The 22,778-nt window shown below is 55.0% G+C and overlaps 1 protein-coding gene across 1 annotated transcript; it reads left to right on the forward strand.

Annotated features, from left to right (window-relative positions):
* Nucleotides 1–8,840: 8,840 nt before the first annotated feature.
* AP5Z1 (adaptor related protein complex 5 subunit zeta 1) lies at nt 8,841–20,908 on the forward strand (the record flags this gene model as incomplete). The annotated part of the gene is made up of 17 exons (XM_084249133.1): nt 8,841–8,881; nt 11,502–11,639; nt 11,909–12,095; nt 14,408–14,549; nt 14,747–14,856; nt 15,292–15,460; nt 15,835–15,975; nt 16,291–16,328; nt 16,410–16,572; nt 17,257–17,435; nt 18,112–18,254; nt 18,638–18,781; nt 18,879–18,990; nt 19,261–19,358; nt 19,942–20,074; nt 20,148–20,362; nt 20,602–20,908. The coding sequence occupies 17 exons, from the start codon at nt 8,841–8,843 to the stop codon at nt 20,903–20,905; spliced, it is 2,457 nt and encodes an 818-aa protein (XP_084105259.1). The 3' UTR covers nt 20,906–20,908.
* Between the last annotated feature and the right edge of the window lie 1,870 nt (nt 20,909–22,778).

Raw genomic sequence — 22,778 nt, forward strand, 5'->3', positions numbered from 1 at the left:
ACGGTTGCGTTTTCCTCTGGGGGTCTCGTTTGTTCATCTTTGGGATTTGCTATTTATTTGTGTTTTTTTTTTTTCCTTCTCTACTTAAGAACCAAGCCAAATGGAAAAAAAAAAAAAAAAGTGGGAGTGGGTTTCTGAATTGCTAAATGAGGGCGGAATTGGACTTCGTGGAGCTTGGCTATAGCCTCCCTGCCTATCCAGACTGTCTGGGCCCCAAGGCCCCAGCCAGGCCAGATCTCAGCCCCCTGACTCCTATGTCCTTCTTCAGTATCTTGCTGGGCCTGGTGAAAGACTGGTTTGGGATCAAGGGCATCATTCAACAAGGGCTCTTATATCCTCTAAAACAGTATCTCCCTGGAACATTCTGGGGGAGCTGTGTTTGACGATCTCTCTCTGTAGACAGAAATCCCTCAGCAACTCAGAGTTCAGGGGGAGAAAGCTGCTCTTTGGCTTTGGAGTCAATTTCTTACTTTATAGAGACAAACAGACCTCATTTGAAAACACAGAAACTTAGTTGAATGTGAGAAAGTGTTAAGAAAGGATTTTTTCCCAGTGCTTTTTGAGTGGAGAAACCAGTTGGGGGGCCTGAAGGAGCTGTTTTTCTTTAAAAGCCTCAAATTCTGCTTTGCACTTGCATGACTTCCTCTGGGATGAGGGACATTGCAGTCTCAGGGTTCCTTCCAGGCTCCAGCCGCTGCCCCTCCTTGCCCCTCTGGAGAGCATAGCTCCCCTGAAAGAAGGGCCCAGAGTCCCCATTACCGATGCCTGCCCCTCGTTGCAGTGCTAAATAAATAGTGCACTGCTTGCTCCAGGATGTTACCAAAAAAGGACTGTGAGACTAGACGACAGCCCAGGATCGCTAAGCCGAAGCTTTGTCCACGTCATACAGCGTGGCCACCACAGGCCGGTGGGCAGGATGGCGCGAGACCCCCGGACGACCCCGCCAGTCTTGGCTGCAGTGAAGATCTCCCACGGCCTCTCACAAGCCGCCTTCGTGATACCTCTGCCTAGAAGCAATATTATTTAATAAGAATAATATAAATTATTCAAATGTGCTGCTATGAAGATAGGATTGACCTTCCGATGGGACCTGCTGTGGCTCTTTGGGGCGAGGGCAGGGTGCAGCCACAGCAAGTGGTTGCTTGCCCGGTTTCTGTCCATTATTTGCAGGTGGTTTTCCTGTATTATGTAAATTCCTTTCTTAAGTTCCTTTCTTGAGGCCTTGTTTTCCACGTTAGCTTTTTTTAAATGCTCAGGACACGGTTCTTTTCATCCACAGGCTTAACTCTTTCTCTAGGGTTTGGTGCAGGACGTCTTGCTTTTTCTTTTAATACAAAAGCTGCTACCTTTGTGTTGGGGAGGGTCTGGAGGGCATTCGGGCCACAGGCCACGAGCTGTGGCTGTCTCCCTGGCCTGGGAGGGAGGTTTGAAGTCAGCCCTGGATGTGGAGCAGGTGGATTCTGTCAGTGTAATTTGTACAAGGGGCATCTTGTTTGGAGCTGTTTTCCTTTTCCTGTCACCAAGCCCTGAAGGGATAGCTGCTTCCAAGAATAGAATTTGTGATACAACCATGAGTGTTTCCTGGAGAACAGGCCCACTTCACTGTATAGGGAAACTAGTTTCACTCTAGAAAAGAAAGGCAGGCCGCTGGCTCAGCTATTCTGCCCCCACGGGCCTTTGAAGGCCTGATGGGGGCTTCTCTGAGAAGGTGGTTCTGGCCCAGGCTCACCCCCTCCGCCTTCCCCAGGCTCAGCATCCTGCCAGGCCTTGCAGAACTCTGGAAGCAGGCCAGCCCTGTTGCTGCTGACTGGTCTGGGTCCCCAGGGATGAGCAAAGGTGCAGCCTGGCCTGGGCTGAGCTGGCTGCCTGGGAGATGGGGAAGGTGTTTGGGGATACCGCTTGACCCTCGCTGGGCCTCCATATCACAGCTGCTCTCTGCACCAGCTGCCTGCAGGAGGCTGGACTCCTGTTTGAAAAACTGAAAAACACCGCTGCTTCTGTCCTGAGAGGCGGGCCTTCTCTCTGGAATTCTAAACCCCACTCAGTCGACAGGAGGCCTTCCTGCAGGGTAACCGTTACCAGGGGAGGACTGAGCATTACACAGAAGCGCTGCTGTCACCAGGGACTAGCGTTTTCACTGCATCTTGACACAGTACTAAAATTAAAACCTCTTTGAATCAGTGAGCCTTGGGGATCTTCCGTTTCTTTTACTTATCCTAATGGCTGGTTCGGGCTGCTCACTATTATTAGCAGGTGGTTAAGGGAGCACTCACTTTATTTCTAGGCATCTTTCCTTCTCTCCAGGGAAATACCCCACACAAATGGTTTCATTCATTCATTTGCACCTGCTTGTCATTCTGGTACCAATTGGGAAAATATGAGAATTCGGGACCGTGAAAGGCAGCAAATGTGTTTAACTTTGGTTGGCCAGACTGCACAGGCTCAGCTGAACGGAGGCCTCTGTAGTGACATCTCTAGGTGTCTCCCACCCAGTCGATTCCAAGGATGACTGAAGAGGTCTCCAGGTTACTTTCTTCTTGCCCCCAACCCAGTTTTTTAGAGTCAAAGTAGGATTGGAAGAATTCTGGTCAATTATTCATTATTTGGGTGGTGGTTTTTTTTTTTTTTTTCTTTTTAATAACTTGCCCATTTGAGTCATCCAAGTATTTCTTGATGGGTCAGAAGTGCAGGGAGCCAGGCTGAGAGATCTGCAGCCTGCCCTGGTTCATGTTCAGGTGGCCGGCTGCCCTCCCCTGCAGAGACTGTCCTCACCTGCATGAGGGGCCCGCTCGTCCCACTTGTTCCCTGGAGACTGTTCCCTGGAGGCTGTGCTCTGGCCCTTCAGCCGAGGGCCGTGACTCTGAAGTGGATTTCTCTTCTGCCCGAAGTTGACAGGCCTCAGGTATATTCAGCTGTGCCTGTGGCTGCTTATGCTCTATCCTCTAAATTTCTGGGATAACTGATCCAGATTTTTTTTTTCTTTGAATTGGTTAAAATGGGGTTTAGAATCAGACATTTTACATGTGGCACTTCCTCCCCACCCTCCTGATTTAGGAAGGGCTGGCTGGGACACCGTACACCTGGCTCCACGGGCTTGACTTGCTCAGGTGGGGGGTGGAGGGAGATGGCGTGTCCCAGAGTCTCCCATTAGACTCAGCCGAGTCAGACACAAACTCTGACGCCCCACACCTTGGGCAAAAGAGAGAGTCAAGGCAACGCTGAGGGGTTTTTTCTTTTCTGAATAATTCTCCTGTAAAGATCATTTGGGGGAGGGCGGGGGTGGGTGTTGTGCGGGGTGTGTGTGCGAGAGCCTGTTTGAGTGTGTTTTTTTTTTTTTTTTACATTGGCTGTCTAAAGTATTTTTCACAATGTTCATCATCCATGCTTTAAAAGCAGTGGTATCCTATAAAGTGGAAATCTAGGTTCTATAATGTCGGATATGAAGCTTAGGCCATGTTGTATTTCAGCGTTTTACCACCTGAAAGTAAAATCTAGTCTGTGGGGAACCCAGAAAGACTACAAACACCCAGCAAAGTGGCAGGAGCACCGTCCTCAAAAAGACCAGCACCACAGCTCGTGCCAGGCCGGCCTGCATTTTCATTTCAAATGGGATACAGTATTTTTTTAATAAGGAGCCATACTTTTTTTTAAAAGTTTGAGATCTGAATGTGATTTCTAATTGTATCAGACATTAATGTTTTAAAGCTATAACAAGTTTAAAATTTCTACTTTTTGTTTTTCATTTATTTTAACTGTTTTATCTATTAAATTGTTGTATGTGGATGGGGAAGTTTTGTTTCTCCTCTTAGCATTTGTTTCTATAACCAGAAATAAAATTATATATTAAAGAAAAGACACCAGGACTCTGTGTGTCCTTGTGAGTGGCTGCCGATGGTCAGGTGGATGAGGGGTAGGAGTGCAGCCTCCAAGTGGCAGCTGCGAGTTAGGGGTGCTCTCTCCCCTAACCAGCCCACTCCTGGGAGAAGCTGCATGGAGGAGGCCTCCCTGAGGGTGGTTTGTCGGCCCAGAGCACGCATGCCTGTGGGTCCAGGATGGTGGGCGTGCAGGAATCAGTAGAACTGCCCTCCTGCCTCCCTCCCCCCTGGGCAGATGTGTGTCCTGGGCAGATGTGTGTCCTCCCTGCTGGCACATGGCCACATGAGACGTGTGCTCCTGTGCATGCTGTCCTAGGGGTCCTGCCTCCTCCAGGCACTGAAAGAAGGCAGAGGGGGTTGGATGTGGACTTTGGAGCAGACAAACCTGAGTTCAAAGTCCAGCTGGAAGACTTAAACCTGCAAGAAATTCCATCCCTACCTCCAGAACACTCTGTGGGTTAAGTGACATGATACATGTCAGCTGTGGGGAAATTGGCCGCCTTGGATTAATGGCTATGAGATTTACAATCAAACCATCATCATGAGGCACTAGGTAGGGTGTCCTACTGCAGACTGCCTCTAACTTGGAGTTTGTCACGGACATTGTCAAGCTGCTTTGGTATTCGTATGACCCAGTGATTATGTGCCGTAAGTCAGAAAGTGAAAGACTCCTATCAGATGGTCTTGTTTATGTGGGACATAAATCATCAAATAATAACACTGGCAAGTTACAGCAAAAACAAATCTTGGAATTGGTGAAAAAATTAACTGGTTACCAGAGGGCAGAAGGTCTGGGGGAGCAAAGTCGATAGGGCACAAGTGGTTTGGTGGAGGGTGAGTGGACATGTGCGCATACAGAGCAGTGAAACTGTAACTTAAAAATTAAAATGACAAATAATAAAAAAATTAAAATAACTGCCTTTTTCAGAGTTGAAGGTTGTCTACAGGTATAACTGACGTTTGCACACTTCTCTTTTACTCTGTTCATTGTAACAAGGTTCTGACTATAAGCCATAAAGCAATATTAACAGATGCTTAATATTTTAAGATGTTAGCCAGTTAGCAAGCAAGAGAGAAAACGTTTCCTCCAGGGAGCTACAATGAGCTTTTTGTTTTGTTTTCTAAGTGTTGTTTTGATTAAGAACCATTTCTTACTGGTAAGATCTTGTAGAGCCAGCAAGGCACAGGGCAGATTCTCTATGATCTGAGCAGACGGGTAAAGGAGAGTCTTGGAGCCCTCAGTGGCTTTTTCAGGCTTTTATTGAGCTTTTTACAAGGTAGGGGCGTAGGAGGCTGGCAGGCCTCCCAGCCCCCAGCGAGTCTTCACTCCTTCTGGGCTCTCGGGCGTTCTCTCGTCGTCTCTACTCCTTTACTGCTCTGCTGGTTCTGCTCTCATTCTGCTTTCTACTGGCAGCCCTGTGACGCCGCCCTTGTAAGACCAGTCTCAGCCCAGGTGTGCCCACCTATGCATGCCCACACCCTACTTCATGTGTCCACCATCAGGCATGCATGTAGGACCGCAGGAATCCATTATTAATGCTAATTTTAGGCGGGAAGGCAGAAAAACCTGATAATTTTCACTTACGCTACAGGCCTTAAAACAATTGACACAAATACACATTTGGTAAGAAACAGGCCAAACAATACCTTTGGTGATGTCCCGAGTGGGCCGGGCAGGGCTGGGGCTCGTGTGGGGAGGAAAGGATGGCTGGTGGCAGTTTCTTAGTGAAGTTCAGCTGCCCTGGGAACAGGGGTGTATACCAAAGAGAGAATGCATCCCAGTTCTGTCAATATTGCCAAAATGTGGAGCCCATACATGGACAGAATGCACAACTCACGGTGAATTCATCAAACTGGACCGTGCACAGGAAGTGCTATCACATGCAACACGGCCGTGCTCACGGGCGCTGAGGGCAGAGAAGTGCTGTTGGCGAAGGACAAGCTCTAAAGAGGTGAGACTCAGGGCCGGGGTAATAGTGAGGCGGAGGATGCCTCTGGGGTAGGGGAGTGGGATTTGACCAGGAAGGGAGACAAACCTGTGGGCGTCAGACGCGTCCTCTGTCCCGGCCAGGGCAGGCAGGAGGCTTTATAGCCGGGGGTGCAAGAGCCAGCGTGGGAGGGTGCTTGTTAAAGCTGCAGGAATTTTGTGAGCTGCTGTCAAAGCCATTATTCAAAAGTATATAAACTTACAATTAAGTCGATGAAAAACAAAGGTAATAGATGTTCAACTCGTCACTATCACGCTGCTGTTATCTGTGCTCTCAAGCTTCACATCTGCTGCTCCTGCGCAGGTGCTGCCAGCATCTCCCCAGACTTTGTTCAGTGATGTCAGTGTCAGTAGCTTGAAATCAGCCATCACAGGAGTAGTGGCACCACGGAAGTGCCCGACATGACACACCATGCTGCCAGCAGGGAACCATTTCCAGCACCCTGCTGGTTTATAGGAATGGAACACATCTTTGGCTTCTTTTAAGATGGGTGCGTGTTGTTTTACTTGATAAACTTTTTTTTAAGCTATGAAACTAACTGTTGAACTCCTTTCCAGGTCTCAAATTTACCAGTTAACTGTGGTTACTTTTGATTGTACGCCAGCGCTCAAGCCAGCAAACCCCACCAGAGCCAAGTCATCGGGTTCCACCTTGTGATCCTGGGTCCGGCACACAAGCCCCCTCTCTGCTCTGCCAGCTGGACTGTGGAGGAGCCTGGGGGCAGGATGATGCTTCTGTCCCAGCAACTTCCTTCAGCAAGTAATCCAGCTGTGGCAACTGTGAGTACCCTTAGCTTTTCTGGGCTAGCAGCACCAGCCATGTGGCGCCTCCTCATGGGACTGAGTTGTAACCCTATGGGTCCCTGCCACCAACCTAAGTTGCAATGACGATCTTCTCCCTGTTCCCCCACCATTATGACTAGATGCTGCTCCCTTTGATGGGAATGTCCAGTTTTCCTGACATCCAGAGCTGGGGAATGGGGAGTAGGGGGGGTAGTCGGTGGGAGGGTGGGGGATAATGAGAAATAGGGGCAGAGCTGGGGTTTGGGAAGATCAACCCCTGGGTTTTGGTATACTGTATGGCCAGGCAGTTAAAACTGCTGGTGAGAAGGGGTGTCCATGGAGAAGCTGCCAGCTTGCCACAGTATAGCTTAGGCTTGGACCTGGCTTTGGCTCAGCAGACACTACGTGGAGTTAAACAGACACCTGGCCATGTGCCACCAAGCGCTCTTGCCGCTCTCTTTCTCTTCCCGGTCCTCCCTTTTCTTACTCCTCATATAAATAAACCCTGTTATTGTCCACCGCCTGCTTTTGAGTCATGCCCTGGACTCAAAAGTGTGTGGGTGAGGTCCCACCAACTGGCTCACCCCTGGGCCCTCATGTTTGTCCCATTTCAATCTTAGACTCCCCTCTGGACATCTTCCTCCTTCAAGATCTTGCCCAGTTGGGCCTCCCTGGTGGCGCAGCAGTTGAGCGCTGGGTTGCAAAGCTGCCTGCAGCCTCTGCAGCGCCGGTTCCATCCCTGGTCGCTGGGCGAGGGTCCCACATGGTGCTCAGACCTCTCCTGACACGCCCATTGCTCCCCTCAGCAGTGTACTTTGTCAGTCTGCCTGTTCTGCTCTCTGCTCTCTGCTCTGGCTCTGGTGAATTCTGTCATCCTGCCACGTTTCTGACTGTACACAGTGCTTGTATAAATATATAAAATAATTAAAAAAAAAAAAAAAGATCTTGGGCCTCCCCGGTGGCGCAGCGGTTGAGCGCTGGGTTGCGAAGCTGCCCGCAGCCTCTGCAGCGCCGGTTCGATCCCCGGCTGCTCCCCGGCCACCAGAGGAGGGTCCCACAATCTGCGCAGACCTCTCCTGCCGCCCGCTGCTCCCCTCAGCAGTGTACTTCGGTCCTTCTGCCTGCTCTGCTCCCCGCTCTGGCTCTGGTGAATTCTCTCACCCTCCCGCGCTTCTGACTGTACCCAGTGCTTGTATAAATAAATAAACAAACAAACAAACAAACAAACAAATAAATAAATAAATAAAACTAAAAAAATAAAAAAAAAAGATCTTGCCCAGTTCAGGCTAGTCAGGCTGTCACACTGGATTGTCGCTGCCCTGCATCTTGTCCTGGGGGCACACACAGTCTGCAGGGTGAAATACTGTGGCCAGTCACAACCTGAGCACTAACACACCTTTCAGGATGAACAGAAACTGACTTCCCTCTCTGCTCGCGTTGCCCCAACTCTGCGATACCGTTAACCTGCAGTTAACCCGCCGCTTTGGAAGCAGCAAGCATAGCCTACAGCAGCCGTTGCTAATAAATGGGAGCTTTACCCATGTCAAGCAGAATAACCTTTAGCATAAAAGAAGAGAAAAAAGGGGGAAAATATTATATCAAAGGTTCTAAAATAAATATTTTTCAACTCGGAGTTAAAAAAAAAACCAACAAACCACCTCGCAGCTATTCATTTGAAACTGGGGACGCGCGTGCAGCCCACAAGTCACAGGGCTGGACAGGGCTGGTGCAGTATTTTCGGGTCGTGCAGAGAACTGGACCCGCTCCCCACGGAGCGGACTGTGTTTCCGAAACGGAACCTGCCGAGCGGGGGCGAGGAGGCCGGGACGGGACCTCCGTCTCCCAGGGGCGCCAGCGCACAGCCGCAGCGCGGAGGTTCCGGGTTCGGGGCGCCGAGGCTCCGGGGCCCGGAGGTGCCGGGGTTGGCCTGGGGCCCGGGGCCCGGAAGCCAAGTTGCCGGGGTGCCCAGGTTCGGCCGCCGAGGGCGACTCCGGCCCCGCCGGGATCCGCGGCCCCGCGCTGACAGCCCCGCCCCCGCCCCCGCCCCCGCCCGGAGACGCTGTGCCGAAGCTCATTGGTCAGCGACCTGTCGCTCTGGTCACGTGACGCGGCCATGTGACGCCACCCGGAAGTCGGCGGGACTGTGGCCCTAGAGGGCGAGCGGCGGGAGCCCGCGGGCGTCGTCTCCCCGCGCGATGTTCACGGCGGGAGCGGAGAGTCTGCTCCACCAGGCCAGGTCTTCCGCGCCTTTCCTTGGGGGCCCCGATGGGGGGCGTTTCTGAGCGGCACGCGGGGCGCCCCGCGGGCCAGGTTTGGGGTTAGATGGTCCGGGGACGGTGGAACTGGTCCCCGGAGGAGGGGGCGCCTGAGCAGCGTTTTGAATGGGAATGACGTTGAGTGGAAATGAAATGGGGTGGGAGCCCGCGCCTTGTTTCGCCCAAGAACCGCGTATCCGGCAGGGAGCGGGTGGACAGAAGCTGTGGGCTGCTCCAGGGTTTGAGCGCACAAAACCACAGAGAGGCGGGGGAGGCTGTTAGGGATGAAGTCATGGAGAGTTCATGGAGTGAGCCAAGCCCATGCAAAGGGCTTTGGGGAGCCAGGGGAGGATTTTGTGATTTAAAAAGTGGGGAGTACATTGGATTGAGAATTTACCCACTGTTTTCTGGCCCTCTGTTCTGGGTCTGAAGCCCCAGTAATTGGTAGCCCTTTCCTCACCAGCTAACCTATCAGGGAAGAAAGAAAAATGTAGGTTAGGACTAAATCCCTCAGTCCATAAGGCAGTCTAAGACTTGATGCTTCTTATTTAACAGAAGAAAATGCAGCCAGAACCACAAGTCTATGGCAAACTTAAAACGAAAAACAGTGAAGCAAGATTTTGCCTGCAGATTAGGTTCCTAAATCAGTGAACAGGGCAAGAAGCTTCTGTGGTCAAAACAATAATCCTTGGAAATCTGTAGGAATGTGCGCTGTGAATTTGTTGCACTGCATCCTAGTAAGTCTAGCACAGTTTGTCTTTCCTTCATTTGGGGCAGATAGACCAATGTTTGAGTTCTAATATTCCAATTTAAGTTCTCTTGAACTTGAGGACTGGATTAAATGAAAACACAGTATCTTTAAAAACTTGTCTCTCAACATGTGACAGGTTCACCCAAAGTTCTTACCAAGAGACACTAAGACCCACTCAGAATTTCACTGCCTTGTACTTACGATCATAAATTCATGGAAGGAAAGGCAGAATGAACAACCCTTATTTCTGTCTTAGGTGGATGGGTGAATTTAGGGTAGCATATGGTTAAATATCCTTAAATAAAATGTGTGAGTTATACAATTCCTCTCTGTTAGGATTTAAAGAAATTTAATAACTATCAGTTCCTATTAGTTTTCACTGTACATTTCAATTTCATTATGCTTGTGATTTGGGGGAGCTCTTGGAAATAGATTTCTATGGTTTGGAAGTTAGTTTTTGGAGTAAGTTTTAGTTTTTCTAAATTTTTCAGAAGTTGAAAGCAAGGGTGGGAAAGTTATCAGAACTATCTCTTGTAAGCTGAAGAATAAAGGAAGAAAATAGGACATGAATAAGCAGGATGGGTGGAGCAAGGTTGGGGAGGTTTCCAGAAGGATGAGACAAATCAGAACCCAGCCTTCTGCTAATCACTGTGGTTGTGGTGGGAGTTGAATAAGATGTTTTTAAGGCAGCACATAAACCCTATGACAGGTGCTAAGTAAGTAGAAACATATGAAAGAACTTGCAGAAGAAAACAAGTGGCAAGTTAACCTTAGGGGGAGAAGTCAAGATAATTTGGGCAGTGGTTCTGGGTGAAGGGAAGGAGCAAGAGAAACAGGATTTGAAGGCTGTCAGGAAAGGAAGGAGGGTCAGGAGTCATGTTAGCAACTGTAGGAGTTTGGATTTGACGGGTGTGGGCAACTATTGAAGGGTTTGAGTGCATTGGCCTTTCAGAAAGAATCCTGTGATTTGGAGAATATATTGGAAAGGAATAATTGGGGGTGAGGGAAAAACCACCAGTCTGGGAAAGAGTCTCCATTAAAAGTGCTAGGCAATCTGGTCGCTTCTGGTTTGGCATGTATAGTTCAACGTCATCAGCCCAGTAGGATCCTGCATGGGGTTAGTGGACTGCGGCCATTGCTTGGGAGAGATGGGGAGGGACAGCCTATAGGGGGCTTTCTCCAAAACACCACCTCCCCGCAACCCCAAGTCATCCCTGGTACGGTAACTTGCTGGTATATTACCTTTTTTTTTTTTGCTGTTGGGACTGGAATAGACGCCTAAAAAAGGCTTCCATTTTCATACTTTACTCAATATCTTATCTATTATCAGTGCACAGTAGACATATTTTCCATTAAGCAAATTAAGTTTTAGAGGAAGAAATTATAATAGGTTATCCTGCCAATGTGTCATAATATTTACCCTTTAATATATAAGAGTTAACTCTTGTTTCCAGCAGTTAAAGGCTGATTGAAGGAATCTTTTGAATATCGACTTCTTTTAGATTGAATTTCCTGGCTTTTTAAATAGGACTCCTGGACTCAATCAGCTTTAGTTCTATGGCTCCCAGAACAAGAAAACTGGAATGCAGGGAGTGTCCATTGCTGAGCTTTGTTGTAGTAGATCACTGGAGTGATGGTCCCCCAACATCCCTGCCTTGTGGTCTCTGAGTCCCAGGGACAGGAGCCAGTTGGGGTGACTGGTCAGGAAGTTTATCCCAAGATGCATGTGGATGGTGGGGTCCTTTCCTTCAGCCACACTTGAGTCATTCTGTTGCTGCTCAGGGCAGCACTTCTGGGTCCTTGAGCAGGTCCCTCCATGCCAGAGTGCCCACTGTCTCTTCTTTGTTTAGGGAGATCCAGGATGAGGAGCTGAGGAAGTTCTCTTCCCGGATCAGTAAACTGCTGCAGAAGGAGGACTGGAGGCCCGAAGCCATTGATGGCCTGCGGAGGCTCTTCCTCATCATCTCTGCCACAAAATACCCCAGGAAGTAAGTGTCTTATCTTTGGGCACTGCAGCCTGGTCCTTGCTCCCAATTCAGGTGAACCCAATGTGTGCAGCAGCTGGCACCCATATTCCTTTGGCATTTGAGCCTTACACCCACCTAAACCAGTGCCAAAGGTTCTCAGTTAGCAAAATTTCTTGCCACCTGTCAAAGGGACTGGACAACTCCTTGGGGGTAACAGGGAACAACAGGGAGCTAGGCCCTCAGTTGGGGTGAGGTCCTGCCTACCTGCCCACCATGGTCTTGCCTGGCAGGCTGGAGAAGACGTGTGTGGACCTGCTGCAGGCTGGCCTCTGCTCACCCACCTGCCCTGAGCAGCACCAGGTTCTGTGCGCTGCCATCCTGAGAGAGATGTCGCCCTCCGGCAGCCTGAGCCTGTCCTGTGAAAACATCCGGAACACCCAGCAGCTGAGCCTCGTGGCCTCTGTGCTCCTGGCCCAGGTACCTGCGTGGGCAGCTCAGCTTGGGGTCCTCTCCAGTCAGCGATTTTAACACAGCTTCAGGTGCCAGTACCGCCAACACTTTGGTTATCTCTAGAATGGGCAGCAACACCTGACTCCCCCCCCAACACACACACACCTGCTTCTTCACCTGGGGGGAGGGAGTCAGGGCTCTGGGAAGGCTGATTCAGGCTGCAGGGCCGGGGCCCTTGTAACATCCTCGATGCCTGTAAGAGGAGGAATCATGGTATCAGCTAGGCATGTTGCAGCGACTCAGAACCTGACAGTCCCCTTTCCAGACGTTTCCAGATGTTTCAAACCACCTGTGAGGAGCTCGGTAGAGGAGTAGACTGGCTTACAAAGATGTTCTTGATAAAGTGAGCCAGAGAGAAAAGCTGGGCTTCTGGTGGGTGCTGCGCCCTGCGTCTGCAGGACGTTCTAGAAGCACTGGATGTCACTGACGATGCCAGGCCCAAGGATGTGCACATTGATGGCAGCAGCCATGTCATGGCCAGCAGCCAGTATCAGCCTCCACTGCCTTCAGAAGTGCATGAAAGTAGAGAGTAGGGGACCCCTCATTTCTGTTTCCAACATCGCTAGGGCCAGCATCATTTCGGCTCTGCTCCCTCCACTGGCTCCATCCCCTTTTATTTAGAGGCATGTTTTTTTTGTTTGTTTGTTTGTTTGTTTGTTTGTTTATACAAGCACTGGGTACAGTCAGAAGCGCGGGAGGGTGAGAGAATTCACCAGAGCCAGAGCGGGGAGCAGAGCAGGCAGAAGGACCGAAGTACACTGCTGAGGGGAGCAGCGGGCGGCAGGAGAGGTCTGCGCGCCATGTGGGACCCTCCTCTGGTGGCCGGGGAGCAGCCGGGGATCGAACCTGCGTTGCAGAGGCCGCGGGCAGCTTCGCAACCCAGCGCTCAACCGCTGCGCCACTGGGGAGGCCCCCATCCCCTTTTATTTAGATACGAATCCCAGATATGGTGACATCTGTGCTGCTCAGTGTCCTCCTATGGGGAGGACTGGCCATCCTTCCTGCAGGGACTCAAAGAGACAGTGGCCTCTCCATATGGACCCAATGAGCTGCTTCCCAGGTGGGGTCCTTCTGTCTCCCCAGGCTCCCCAGACTGCTAATCTCAGAAACTCAGTCAGGTCCTGGCTGGGGTTGTTGCCAAGCTGCCACCCAGGGGTCTACATCCTTCCGTGGGAGTCCTCACCCTCTCTCTGTGGCTGCAGCAGCTCTGGATGTGGGGTCCAGCTTGTGACCTCAGGAAGGATTGGTCCAGTGGCCTTATTATTCCCTCACCTTCTCCGCTCACTGAAGCGATGCCTCCTTCACAGAAGTGCCCCCATCACTGCTCTCCTGGTCCCCGCAGTGCCATGCATGCAGGAGGCACCAGATCCCTGGATTTTGTCCCTCTGTTTCCAATTTTCAGAGAAATGCTGGTTCCCTGACACCCCTATGGGTGCTCAGAAACAGTGGTTGCCTCTTGGCAATAGGCAGGGATGGATGCAGACAGTTGGGGTGTCACGATCCACTGCCTTTATTGGAATCCACGTAGCACCTCCACCTTAATCAGTGATGCCTCCCAAGTCCCCCAAGCTCCCCCGGGAAAACTGTGATTGAGAGAGACTCAGGCTCCCTTGTTCTTGTCCTGTCCAGCCCCTTCTCTTTAGGGACTCCAGATGGTTCAGAACCACCCAGGCGCCAGCAGTGTGTTGCTACGCGGATACTCGTCATTCCTGGAATGGTTTCTGTCCTTAGATGCAGCCCAGCCTGTGGCCACTGAGGCTTCAGAGTCAAATTCCTGATCAGCCAGCGTGCCCCTGCCCTCTGCCACCCCCACCACTGCCTTTATGTCCTTCCCCGCACCCGACTGGGTCACAGGCAGACCCCGCCCCGGGCGCCCAGCATCCTCCATCCCAACTTCGCTGGTGGTGCGGCTCCCGTGAGGGTTCCCTGAGGCTGCAAACGAAACCTTTAAGCACCTGGCTTTGTGGAGAAACAGGCAGCAGCGTCACGGCTGATGCGTCACCCTGTCGCTGGACTGCCAGTCACACTCAACTTTAAGAACCTGCTCCATATGTAGAACTAAATTCCCCAGGCCACATGGCGCTGCCAGGCTGCTCTTGCTTTCAGCCACCCCTCTCTGCCGCGGTGGGCAGGGACTGCACTGGCCTGTGCTCGCCCACCCTGGTGTGCCTGCTGTGGCAGCCATCCTGGCCCATCCCAGGAGCTTTTTCAGACAAGACAGGAAGTGCTCAGAAACCTGGGCAGGCAGTGCTTCACTGCCACCTGTGCTCGGCCTGCAGGGTGCCAGCGAGCAGGTCAGAGGCGTGGGCCAGCGCGTCTTCAAAGTCCTGGAGAGCCGGCAGCCCGAGGGCTCCAGTCTGAGGCGCCTCCTCCCAGTCCTGTGGAAAGTCACCGGCCTGGCCCCAGGCACCTTCCATGAAGGTACCCGCACCCCTGCTTGAGAGACCTGTACTAGCACCATCCCCCGGGCAGTGGGGGAGCTGGTGTCACGCAGGCCTGAGGGCGGGGGCCTTTGTAGGGGCAGCTGCTTGAGCTCTAGGACTTCAGGCCTGGGGCCAGTCCCCGCAGTCTCAGTCTGTGGAATTTGCAGGTTCCTCAGTGTTCTCCCTCCTCCCCAGACCAGGTCAACCTGCTCAACAAGAGGCTGGTGGACTGGCTCCGCTATGCCAGTGTCCAGCAGGGGGTGGCACACTCCTCTGGAGGCTTCTTCACACCCAGAGCGCGGCAGGTGAGGCTGGAGAGATTCTCGGAACCTCGCTGACCTCGGGCGTCCCTGAACCCCTCCCCCCCCCCACCAGCCTTGCCTGAAAGATTCCTCCTATTCCTCCTCTCTGTCCTTCCATCTGCCCTGGTTCCAGAATGATCCCTTTCCTGCCACCCCCTTTGTAGTGGAGCTTTGGGTCACAGCCCCCCCAGCCCATGGTGGCCTCTTGAGGCCTGGGGCCTAAGGACAAGGAGCACGTGTCTGAAGGAGGCCCATATTCTTAACTCAAGTCCCAGCATTTGTGTGTCTCATAAAGGGTGGGGGCTCCTTGTTCTAGAAGCATAAACACCCACACTCGGTGTGGACAAGCAAGGCAGCGGCTCTTCATGAGAAGCTGTGAGCCCGCTGCCCCTCCCAGCCGGGGTCCTGCAGTGTGTCTGTCCTTCCTTGCCTCTGCAGCCTGGCCCCATCACTGAGGTGGATGGGGCGGTGGCCACAGATTTCTTCACGGTGCTGTCTACGGGCCAGCACTTCACGGAGGACCAGTGGCTGAACGTGCAGGCCTTCTCCATGCTGCGGGCCTGGCTTCTGCACAGCGACCCCGAGGGCCCTGGTGCCCCAGATGCAGGTAGGATGAGGGCACAAGGCAACAGGAGGGACCCCGTGTGCTCCCAGATGACACTGGCTGCTTGGCTGAGCCTGGTTGGTTCCAGGAGTTTCTTCCCAGACTCATTGGAGGAATCGATGGTCCGTTAGTGCAGATGTCAGCAGATACCCGACAGTTTCCCTGAACTCCTCTGCCCTCCAGCTAGAATTTAATGGTGGGGATACACAGGAAAGAAACCACTCCACTGGGGCCTGGCGAGGGCAAGGGCAGCCGGGAGGGGCATCAGCCCCCACACCCTGCGCTCTGAGATGGCGGCTGTCCCTTCACCCTGCAAAAGAGCCGCTCTGCGTGTTGGAGCAGCGCCCGTCCCTGACCGCCGTCGGCTCTCTTCACAGACGACAGGTCGGAGCTGGAGGGCTCCACCCTGTCTGTGCTCTCTGCTGCCTCCACCGCCAGCAGCCTGCTGCCCCCCCAGGAGCGACTCCGGGAGAAGGCCCTCGAGTACTGCCAGCGCCTCATTGAGCAGAGCAACCGGCGTGAGTCTGCGCCTGCCCCTCCCCAGAGGGTCACCTTGGGCTGGTCACAGGAGGCTGGAGGCCCCGCAGCACTTTGTCTTGGAGTGTTTTGTTTCCACACCTCTAGGCCAGGGAGCTGGTCATGTCAGGGAGCCTGTCTGGGCAACCCAGGGCTGCGCCCCCCAGCCCAGCAGGCCTTAGCCCCACCTCACCTTGTCCCTGGGGGGTGACTCCGCCTTCCGGTCCCTCTGCTCCCGCTTCCAGAGCACAGCGTGCTCTCTGCTTTGTCAGCCGGATGCTGACACACAGACAGTGGATTCTCTTCCTCTCCCCCAGGAGCCCTGAGGAAGGCGGACTCCGACCTGCAGAAGGCTGTGAGTCCCCCACGGGCGGTGGGCTGGGTGGAGCCGGCGGGCAGGCTGAGTGGCACCTTCTGAGGACCCCGTCCCCTGCAGTGCCTGGTGGAAGCCGTGCTGGTGCTGGACGTGCTCTGCAGGCAGGACCCCTCCCTCCTCTACCGCACCCTCCCCTGCCTGAAGGCCCTGCACACCCGGCTGTGTGGGGACCCTCCCTGCGTGCGGGCGCTGCTGCCTGTCGCCCAGTTCTTCCTGAACCACGGTGAGGCCCCTCCCCTGCCTGAGCTCCGGGGGCCGCCACTGCTCAGGACAGAGGTGGCATTTCTCTGCAGGCCGGGCTCCTTCCCTGCATTTAAAACTTTAGTGCTTTTGGTGGGCTGTGAGCACCAGATGGTGGTCTTTTTTTTTTTTTTAATGCATTCATTCAATAGATCTTTTTTTTAAAGATTTATTTATATATTTATACAAGCACTGGGTACAGTCAGAAGCGCGGGAGGGTGAGAGAATCCACCAGAGCCAGAGCGGGGAGCAGAGCAGGCAGAAGGACCGAAGTACACTGCTGAGGGGAGCAGCGGGCGGCAGGAGAGGTCTGCGCACCATGTGGGACCCTCACCTGGCGGCCGGGGATCGAACCGGCGCTGCAGAGGCTGCGGACAGCTTCACAACCTAGCGCTCAACTGCTGCGCCACCTGGGAGGCCCGGTGGTCATTTTTAAATGGGTTTACGTAGCGAATTAAAACGTCATCGACTCAGTGTTGGTCTCAGGACTCTGCCATGGGTTTCATGAGCCTTGAAGGTGGGTGCCTTGAGACCAGGGCCTCAAAGGATGTTTCAGGTGGTTTCCAACTTGGGTTGGCGAGGGCCCCTGACTGCCACAGAGATGCTCTGGTGCCTAGGTGAGGACGCCCTGTCTGGCGTCCCACCCTGATGTGCCTGCACCTTCCAGGGGAGGCCGCGGCCATGGACTCGGAAGCCATCTGCCAGCACCTGTTCACCAGGATACCTTCTGAACTCTTCCACAGCCCGGTGCTGGCCTTTGAATTCATCCAGTTCTGCAGGGACAACCTTCACCTGTTTGGCAGAAACCTGGGCATTCTCAGATCAAGCTTCCCCAACCTCTTTAAGGTACAGTCGGCTGTCCCCAGGCCAGAGAGGGTGCTGGGTGCTGGGGCAGGCTGCATTCCCCGGGGCCCCCTCCACTAGGGGGCTCTGCAGAAGTGCTGGCTGTAACCACAGGGCCTGGTCTCTCCCAGACTAGGGTCGGCAGGAGTAGAGGGGAAACCCAGGGAGCCTGAGATGCCCTTATAGGACATATAACAGCATCACTGTCAGGGAAGACTCATGCCAGCCTCTTGGGAAGGCCTGACTTTGTAGTTTTGTTCTAGAATGTGTACAGATGTTATCACCTGGGGGCCTTGCCTGGCATGTTCGGTCGGTCCTTTGGTGGCATTGGCTTTTGATGTGTCTTTTGCGGCTTGTCTGGGCAGCCTGTTCAGTCAGCTGGAGATTAATTCCCTTTGCTAGAGAAAAAACATCAGTGGCAGGTGGAAGTGACTGATTTAATTGTTGGTACAAAAGTGGACATAGAAAACCAAAAGAATTGTGAAAGAAAAAAGAAAAAACAGGACTCCTGGGCCACAGCGACGTGGGAGGCTAGGCAGAGAGCCCTGCCGGATGGGGATCTCGGGCCATGACAGGGTGGCAGGCACCCGCCTGGGCGTTCTGTGGACGTTCTGCTTCCACACTGCCCGCTGCTGGGCTTCTCCTCCTGGGCCGCCTGAGCACTGTCCTGTTACTGCAGTTCCTGGCCTGGAACAGTCCGCCCCTCACCTCCGAGTTTGTGGCCCTGCTGCCGTCACTGGTGGACGTGAGCACGGCCCTGGAGATGCTCCACGCGCTGTTTGACCTGCCCTGTCTGACTGCGGCCTTAGACCTGCAGCTCAGGTAAGCCTGAGTGCCCCCGCTGACCCCTCGCCCCAGTTCCAGCTGCGATCTACTCCTTCCCCTGCCCACCGGCCCACTCTTCCCCTGGCTGTTCTGGGTCTGGAACACGATCCACCACCCCACAGAGGGCCTCCCTGTGGCTCATGCCAGCCTGCTGGTCACAGCCCTAGGTCGTGGGCCCCGCTCAGGCTCTGACCCACCTTGCAGGCCCAGGGCCTTCAGGCCCATGGGTGGGTCATGGTGCTGCAGTGTTCAGGTGACATCAGCCCCTGGCTCTCTTTGACCCTTGTTGCACCTGTGAAGGCAGGAAGCCCAAGTCAGCCTCCCTGACCGGCGCCTGGAGCCCGCGCTTGAGCTGGCCTTAGGCAGCTGTCTGCTCACAGGTCGTTGCCAACTGTGTCGGCGGAGAGGCCGCTCTGGGACACCTCCCTTAGGGTCCCCAGCTGCCTGGAGGCCTTCCGGGACCCACAGTTCCAGGGTCTCTTCCAGCACCTGCTGCGAGCCAAGGCCAGTGGGACCACAGAGAGGTAGGGGCCACTGGGGCCTGGGACCGCCAGCATGGGCACCATGAGGTTGCATGTCTGGGTATGGCGGGGCACTCAGTGGGCTGTGCTGTGACCCCAGGTTGGCGCCCCTCCACCACCTGCTGCAGCCCATGGCCAGCTGTGCCCGAGTGGTCCAGTGCGCCGAGGCTGTGCCCATCCTGCTCCAGGTGTTCTTCTCGGCGGTTGTGCAGGTGAGCCAGCTTCCAGGGCCTCACACACCCATGATAGTGGGGCCCTGGCACGGCCCTTGACCTTGGCAGGGTTTCAGTTTCCCACTGGCTAAAGGGCCACCTCTTCAGGGGTCAGCGTAGTCATACACCAACCCCGGCCAAGGTCCTGGCCTTCCTGCCCGCCATCCTCACCCCAGAACAAGCACGTGAGTGGCCCCCGGGCCAGCAGAGACAACAGAAGGTGGTGCTCAGGAGGTGGGGCTGAACCTGTCTCTCGCTCTTGGCTCCCAGTTCGCTGACGGGGCCCTGATCAACCAGCTGGCACTGCTGCTACTAGAGAGAAGTGACTCGCTCTACCAGGTGCCCCAGTATGAGGCTCACGTGCACAGGTAGGTGCCCTGCCAGCCCCAGGAGGCTTCATTCCTCCTGTAGCTCAAGCACCCCAGCACCCCACGTTCCATGACCCCTCACATGTGGCTGTCATGGCTTCAGTTACACACTTTGTCCCTTTGTCACCACAGCGCCACCCTCCAGGCGGGGCCCTCAGCAGTTTACATCCTCCCACCCCCAAGGTCATTCCCCCCAGCCCAGCCTGGCACTTCTGGGTCACTCCTCAGACTCCAGCCCAGAATGTTCCATGTCCTTCCCTCCTCCCCTAAGCCTGTTGTCTTCAGCTCTGGCCCAGATCCCTCTTCCACAGAGCCTTCCAGACCATCTGCCCTCTTGCTGAAGGCCTGATACATAGGGACTTGCTGATCCGCTCTCACCCTTGGGTCCAGGACGGAGGGCAGTCCCAGCCCAGCCTCCTCCCCCGCGGGGCACTAGGTTCCTTTAGGGCCGGAACTATCTTTCCCTCCCTGAAGGGAGCAGCCTCTGCTGGTGCTTCCCACTCGCACCTGGGCCCTTGCCCCGGCCGAGGGGGCCGTGCTCTGACCCGGCCACAGGACCGAGCCCCAGGTCTTCTCTGGGCAGGGTACTGAGCTCCCAATTCCTGGCCCTGTGTAAGCGGCAGCCCTCCCTGGTGGTGGAGCTGGCAAAAGAGCTGCTGGAGTTCGTGGGCAGTGCGAGCGGCGTCCGCAGCAGAGGGAGCATGCTCACCTGTGTGGTAAGGCCAGGCCCGTGCCCATCCCTCCCCTGGGAGGAGGCCTGGGCGTGGACTGAGGCCTGTCCCTGACCAGGTGTGGGCAATCGGCGAGTACCTGTCGGTGTCCTGGGACCGGCGATGTACCGTGGAGCAGATCAACAAGTTCTTTGAAGCCCTGGAGGCGCTGCTGTTTGAGGTCACCCAGTCCCGCCCCTCTGCCACCCTCCCCAAGTGTCCACCACAGGTCATCACCGTGCTCATGACCACACTGACCAAGCTGGCCTCCCGGAGTCAAGACCTAATCCCTCGGTACTGGTTAGGGGTGGGAAGAGGGAAGCAGCGGCGATTCCCCAGAGAAAAGGAAGAGGGGTCCCGTCCCAGGCGAGGGGACACCGTGTCAGCAGCACAGGGTCTGCTCGGGTGGCTGGGCTGTGCGGGCACCCCCGAGCCACTCTCCTCCCCACCAGGGCCACGCTAGCAGGGGCTCTGGGCAGCCGGGCCCTCCACGCAGAGAAGTGCGTCTCTGACTGCTCGTCCTTCTTCGCCAGGGTCTCTCTGTTCTTGTCCAAAATGAGGACCCTGGCCCAGAGCCCGGCCCTGAGCTCCATGCACAGTGAGGCGGACGCAGCGGCCATCTGCACGCGGGCCACCGAACTGCTGAACCTGCTGAAGATGCCCAGCGTGGCCCAGTTTGTGCTCACGCCCAGCGTGGAGGTGTCCCACCCCCGCTACCACCGTGACAGCAACACGGCGCTGCCCCTGGCCCTGCGCACCGTCAGCCGGTTGGTGGAGAAGGAGGCTGTCTCCTGCCAGGGCGAGGGGGTGGGGACGCCAGTGAGGGGCCTGGTGTGAGGGCCGTGCCAGCTCAGTGATGAGCGAAGGGGAAGCAGGAGCGTCGGGGCGGGCCCAGCTCCCTCCGTGCTGGGAGTGCTGACACCTCTCACTCGCGACCCGCTGAGCTGTGTCCTGCGACAGCCCTGGTTTGTGGCCTTCGTCCCTCTGGGCGCTGGACTGGAGTTGCTTGGTCTGTCCTGTTCCGCGTTCTGGAGAGAAGCAGAGGTCCATAGTGAAATGAAACCTCCCTTTTAAAGTAGCTGAACATGGCCTGTGTCTTCGCTTTCCTTCCCTCCACCCAGTGGCAGCTCCCATAGCTGCAGCAAGTCCAGGGGCGCCACCCGGTGCTGCCAGGCCCAGAGAGCCAACCCTGGGGACCAACAGCCAGGCACCTGGTGCTGTACCTCCCTTCTCAGTGCCAACGTGCAGGGGCTGAACCCCACTCGACCCCTGTGTCCTAGATGTCCCACAAATAACATCATCAACACAGGCAGGCAGGCAGCAGTGTGAGCCCCCAGAGGTGATAACTGCCACTGGGCAGCGCCCGTCAGGGGCCACCTTCTTGTGCTTCTGAAGTCTGGGTTCCCGACTGCCTGGGCTGGAGGTGCTGTCACCTCTGCAGACCTGGAGCTTCCTGCGGTTGGGAGGAGGGCAGGGCTCCCAGCGACCCAGACCCAGCCTCCTGCAGCCTTCTCTGAACAAACTCCCTTCACTTTGTTACTGGAGACAGCTGGGCGTGGTAGGGCAAGGAAGCCCCATTCCACCCCGCCCCAGGGTGCCTGGGCAGCTTCTAGTTGGCTGCCGCTGGGTTTTGACTAAAGCCTGTGGCTGAGCCAGGCTGCACCCTTGCTCCGCCTGGTGCGGGGATGGGCCTGGGCCAGCAGGTGGTGCTGTTGCCCTGCGAGCCTGGAGCCCAGCCCTCCCGCCTTAGGCCACGCCCCTGCTCGGGCTCCCCCGATTCCCGGCCACGCCCCGAGCCGTGCCAGGTGGTCAGGCTCCGGGCTCTGCCTTGACACCCCTTGCCAGCGCAGCCTTCACCCCATACCCCCCATCCTGCTTGTCCTCTGGCAATTCGTGTTCAGGGTTTGCTTCCAGCCGGTTTGATTTGTGCCCTCATTTCGATTTAGGGGTCTAAGGATTTCTTTTCGTTGGGTTCAATCATACATTTAAAATTACTTTTAAAAATAAATCTCAGCCAGCATTTTGGTAACTTGGCAGTGCACGGCAGGTGGAATCTGGTGCCGGCCCTTGGCCAGGTGCACAAGGATTGGGGCCACGGGTGCGCGCCCGCCAGAGCTCACCAGGGGGCAGCGCGGAGCTGCCAGGGGCCTGGAGCTTGAGGCACACCGAGGATCCCGCAAAACCTTCACACGGAGGGGTCCTTTTGCAGCTGACCCGTCGTCCCCAGGGTCTTTCTGTTAAAGAGAAGGACCCTGCCCAGGCCTGGACACAAGCTGGGTGCACGAGGAGGATATTACGTTCAAGTCCCGCCACCCAGCCCTGCCCCACCCCTCCAACTGTGTGGCCCCACGCAGGTCAGCCACTGTGGAGACGGAAGCAGGCCTCCTGCCAGGGTCAGGGGACCATGGCCAAGTGGAAGAGGGCAGTGGTCACAGATGAGGGGCCTGGTGTGAGGGGCAGGTGCGGCTTCAGTGATCAGAGATCAGGAGGGCAGTTGGTCAACCTCCTGGGACTGTCTAGCATGTGGTTACCAAGAGCAAATGACAACGGGATCTCTAACGATGGCCCTAACCCTTTTCCTGGATTGTCCCTGCTCCCTATTTGGGAGGGAGGCAAAAGAGAAGCAGTTGAAACCCACAGCCAGCACAATTATCCCATGTTCTCCCAGGCTCTCCTGCACCCACTGGGAGACCCTGTACAGCCCCACCCT

Source organism: Talpa europaea (assembly GCF_964194135.1).
Source record: "Talpa europaea genome assembly, chromosome: 12".
Lineage (NCBI taxonomy): Eukaryota > Metazoa > Chordata > Mammalia > Eulipotyphla > Talpidae > Talpa > Talpa europaea.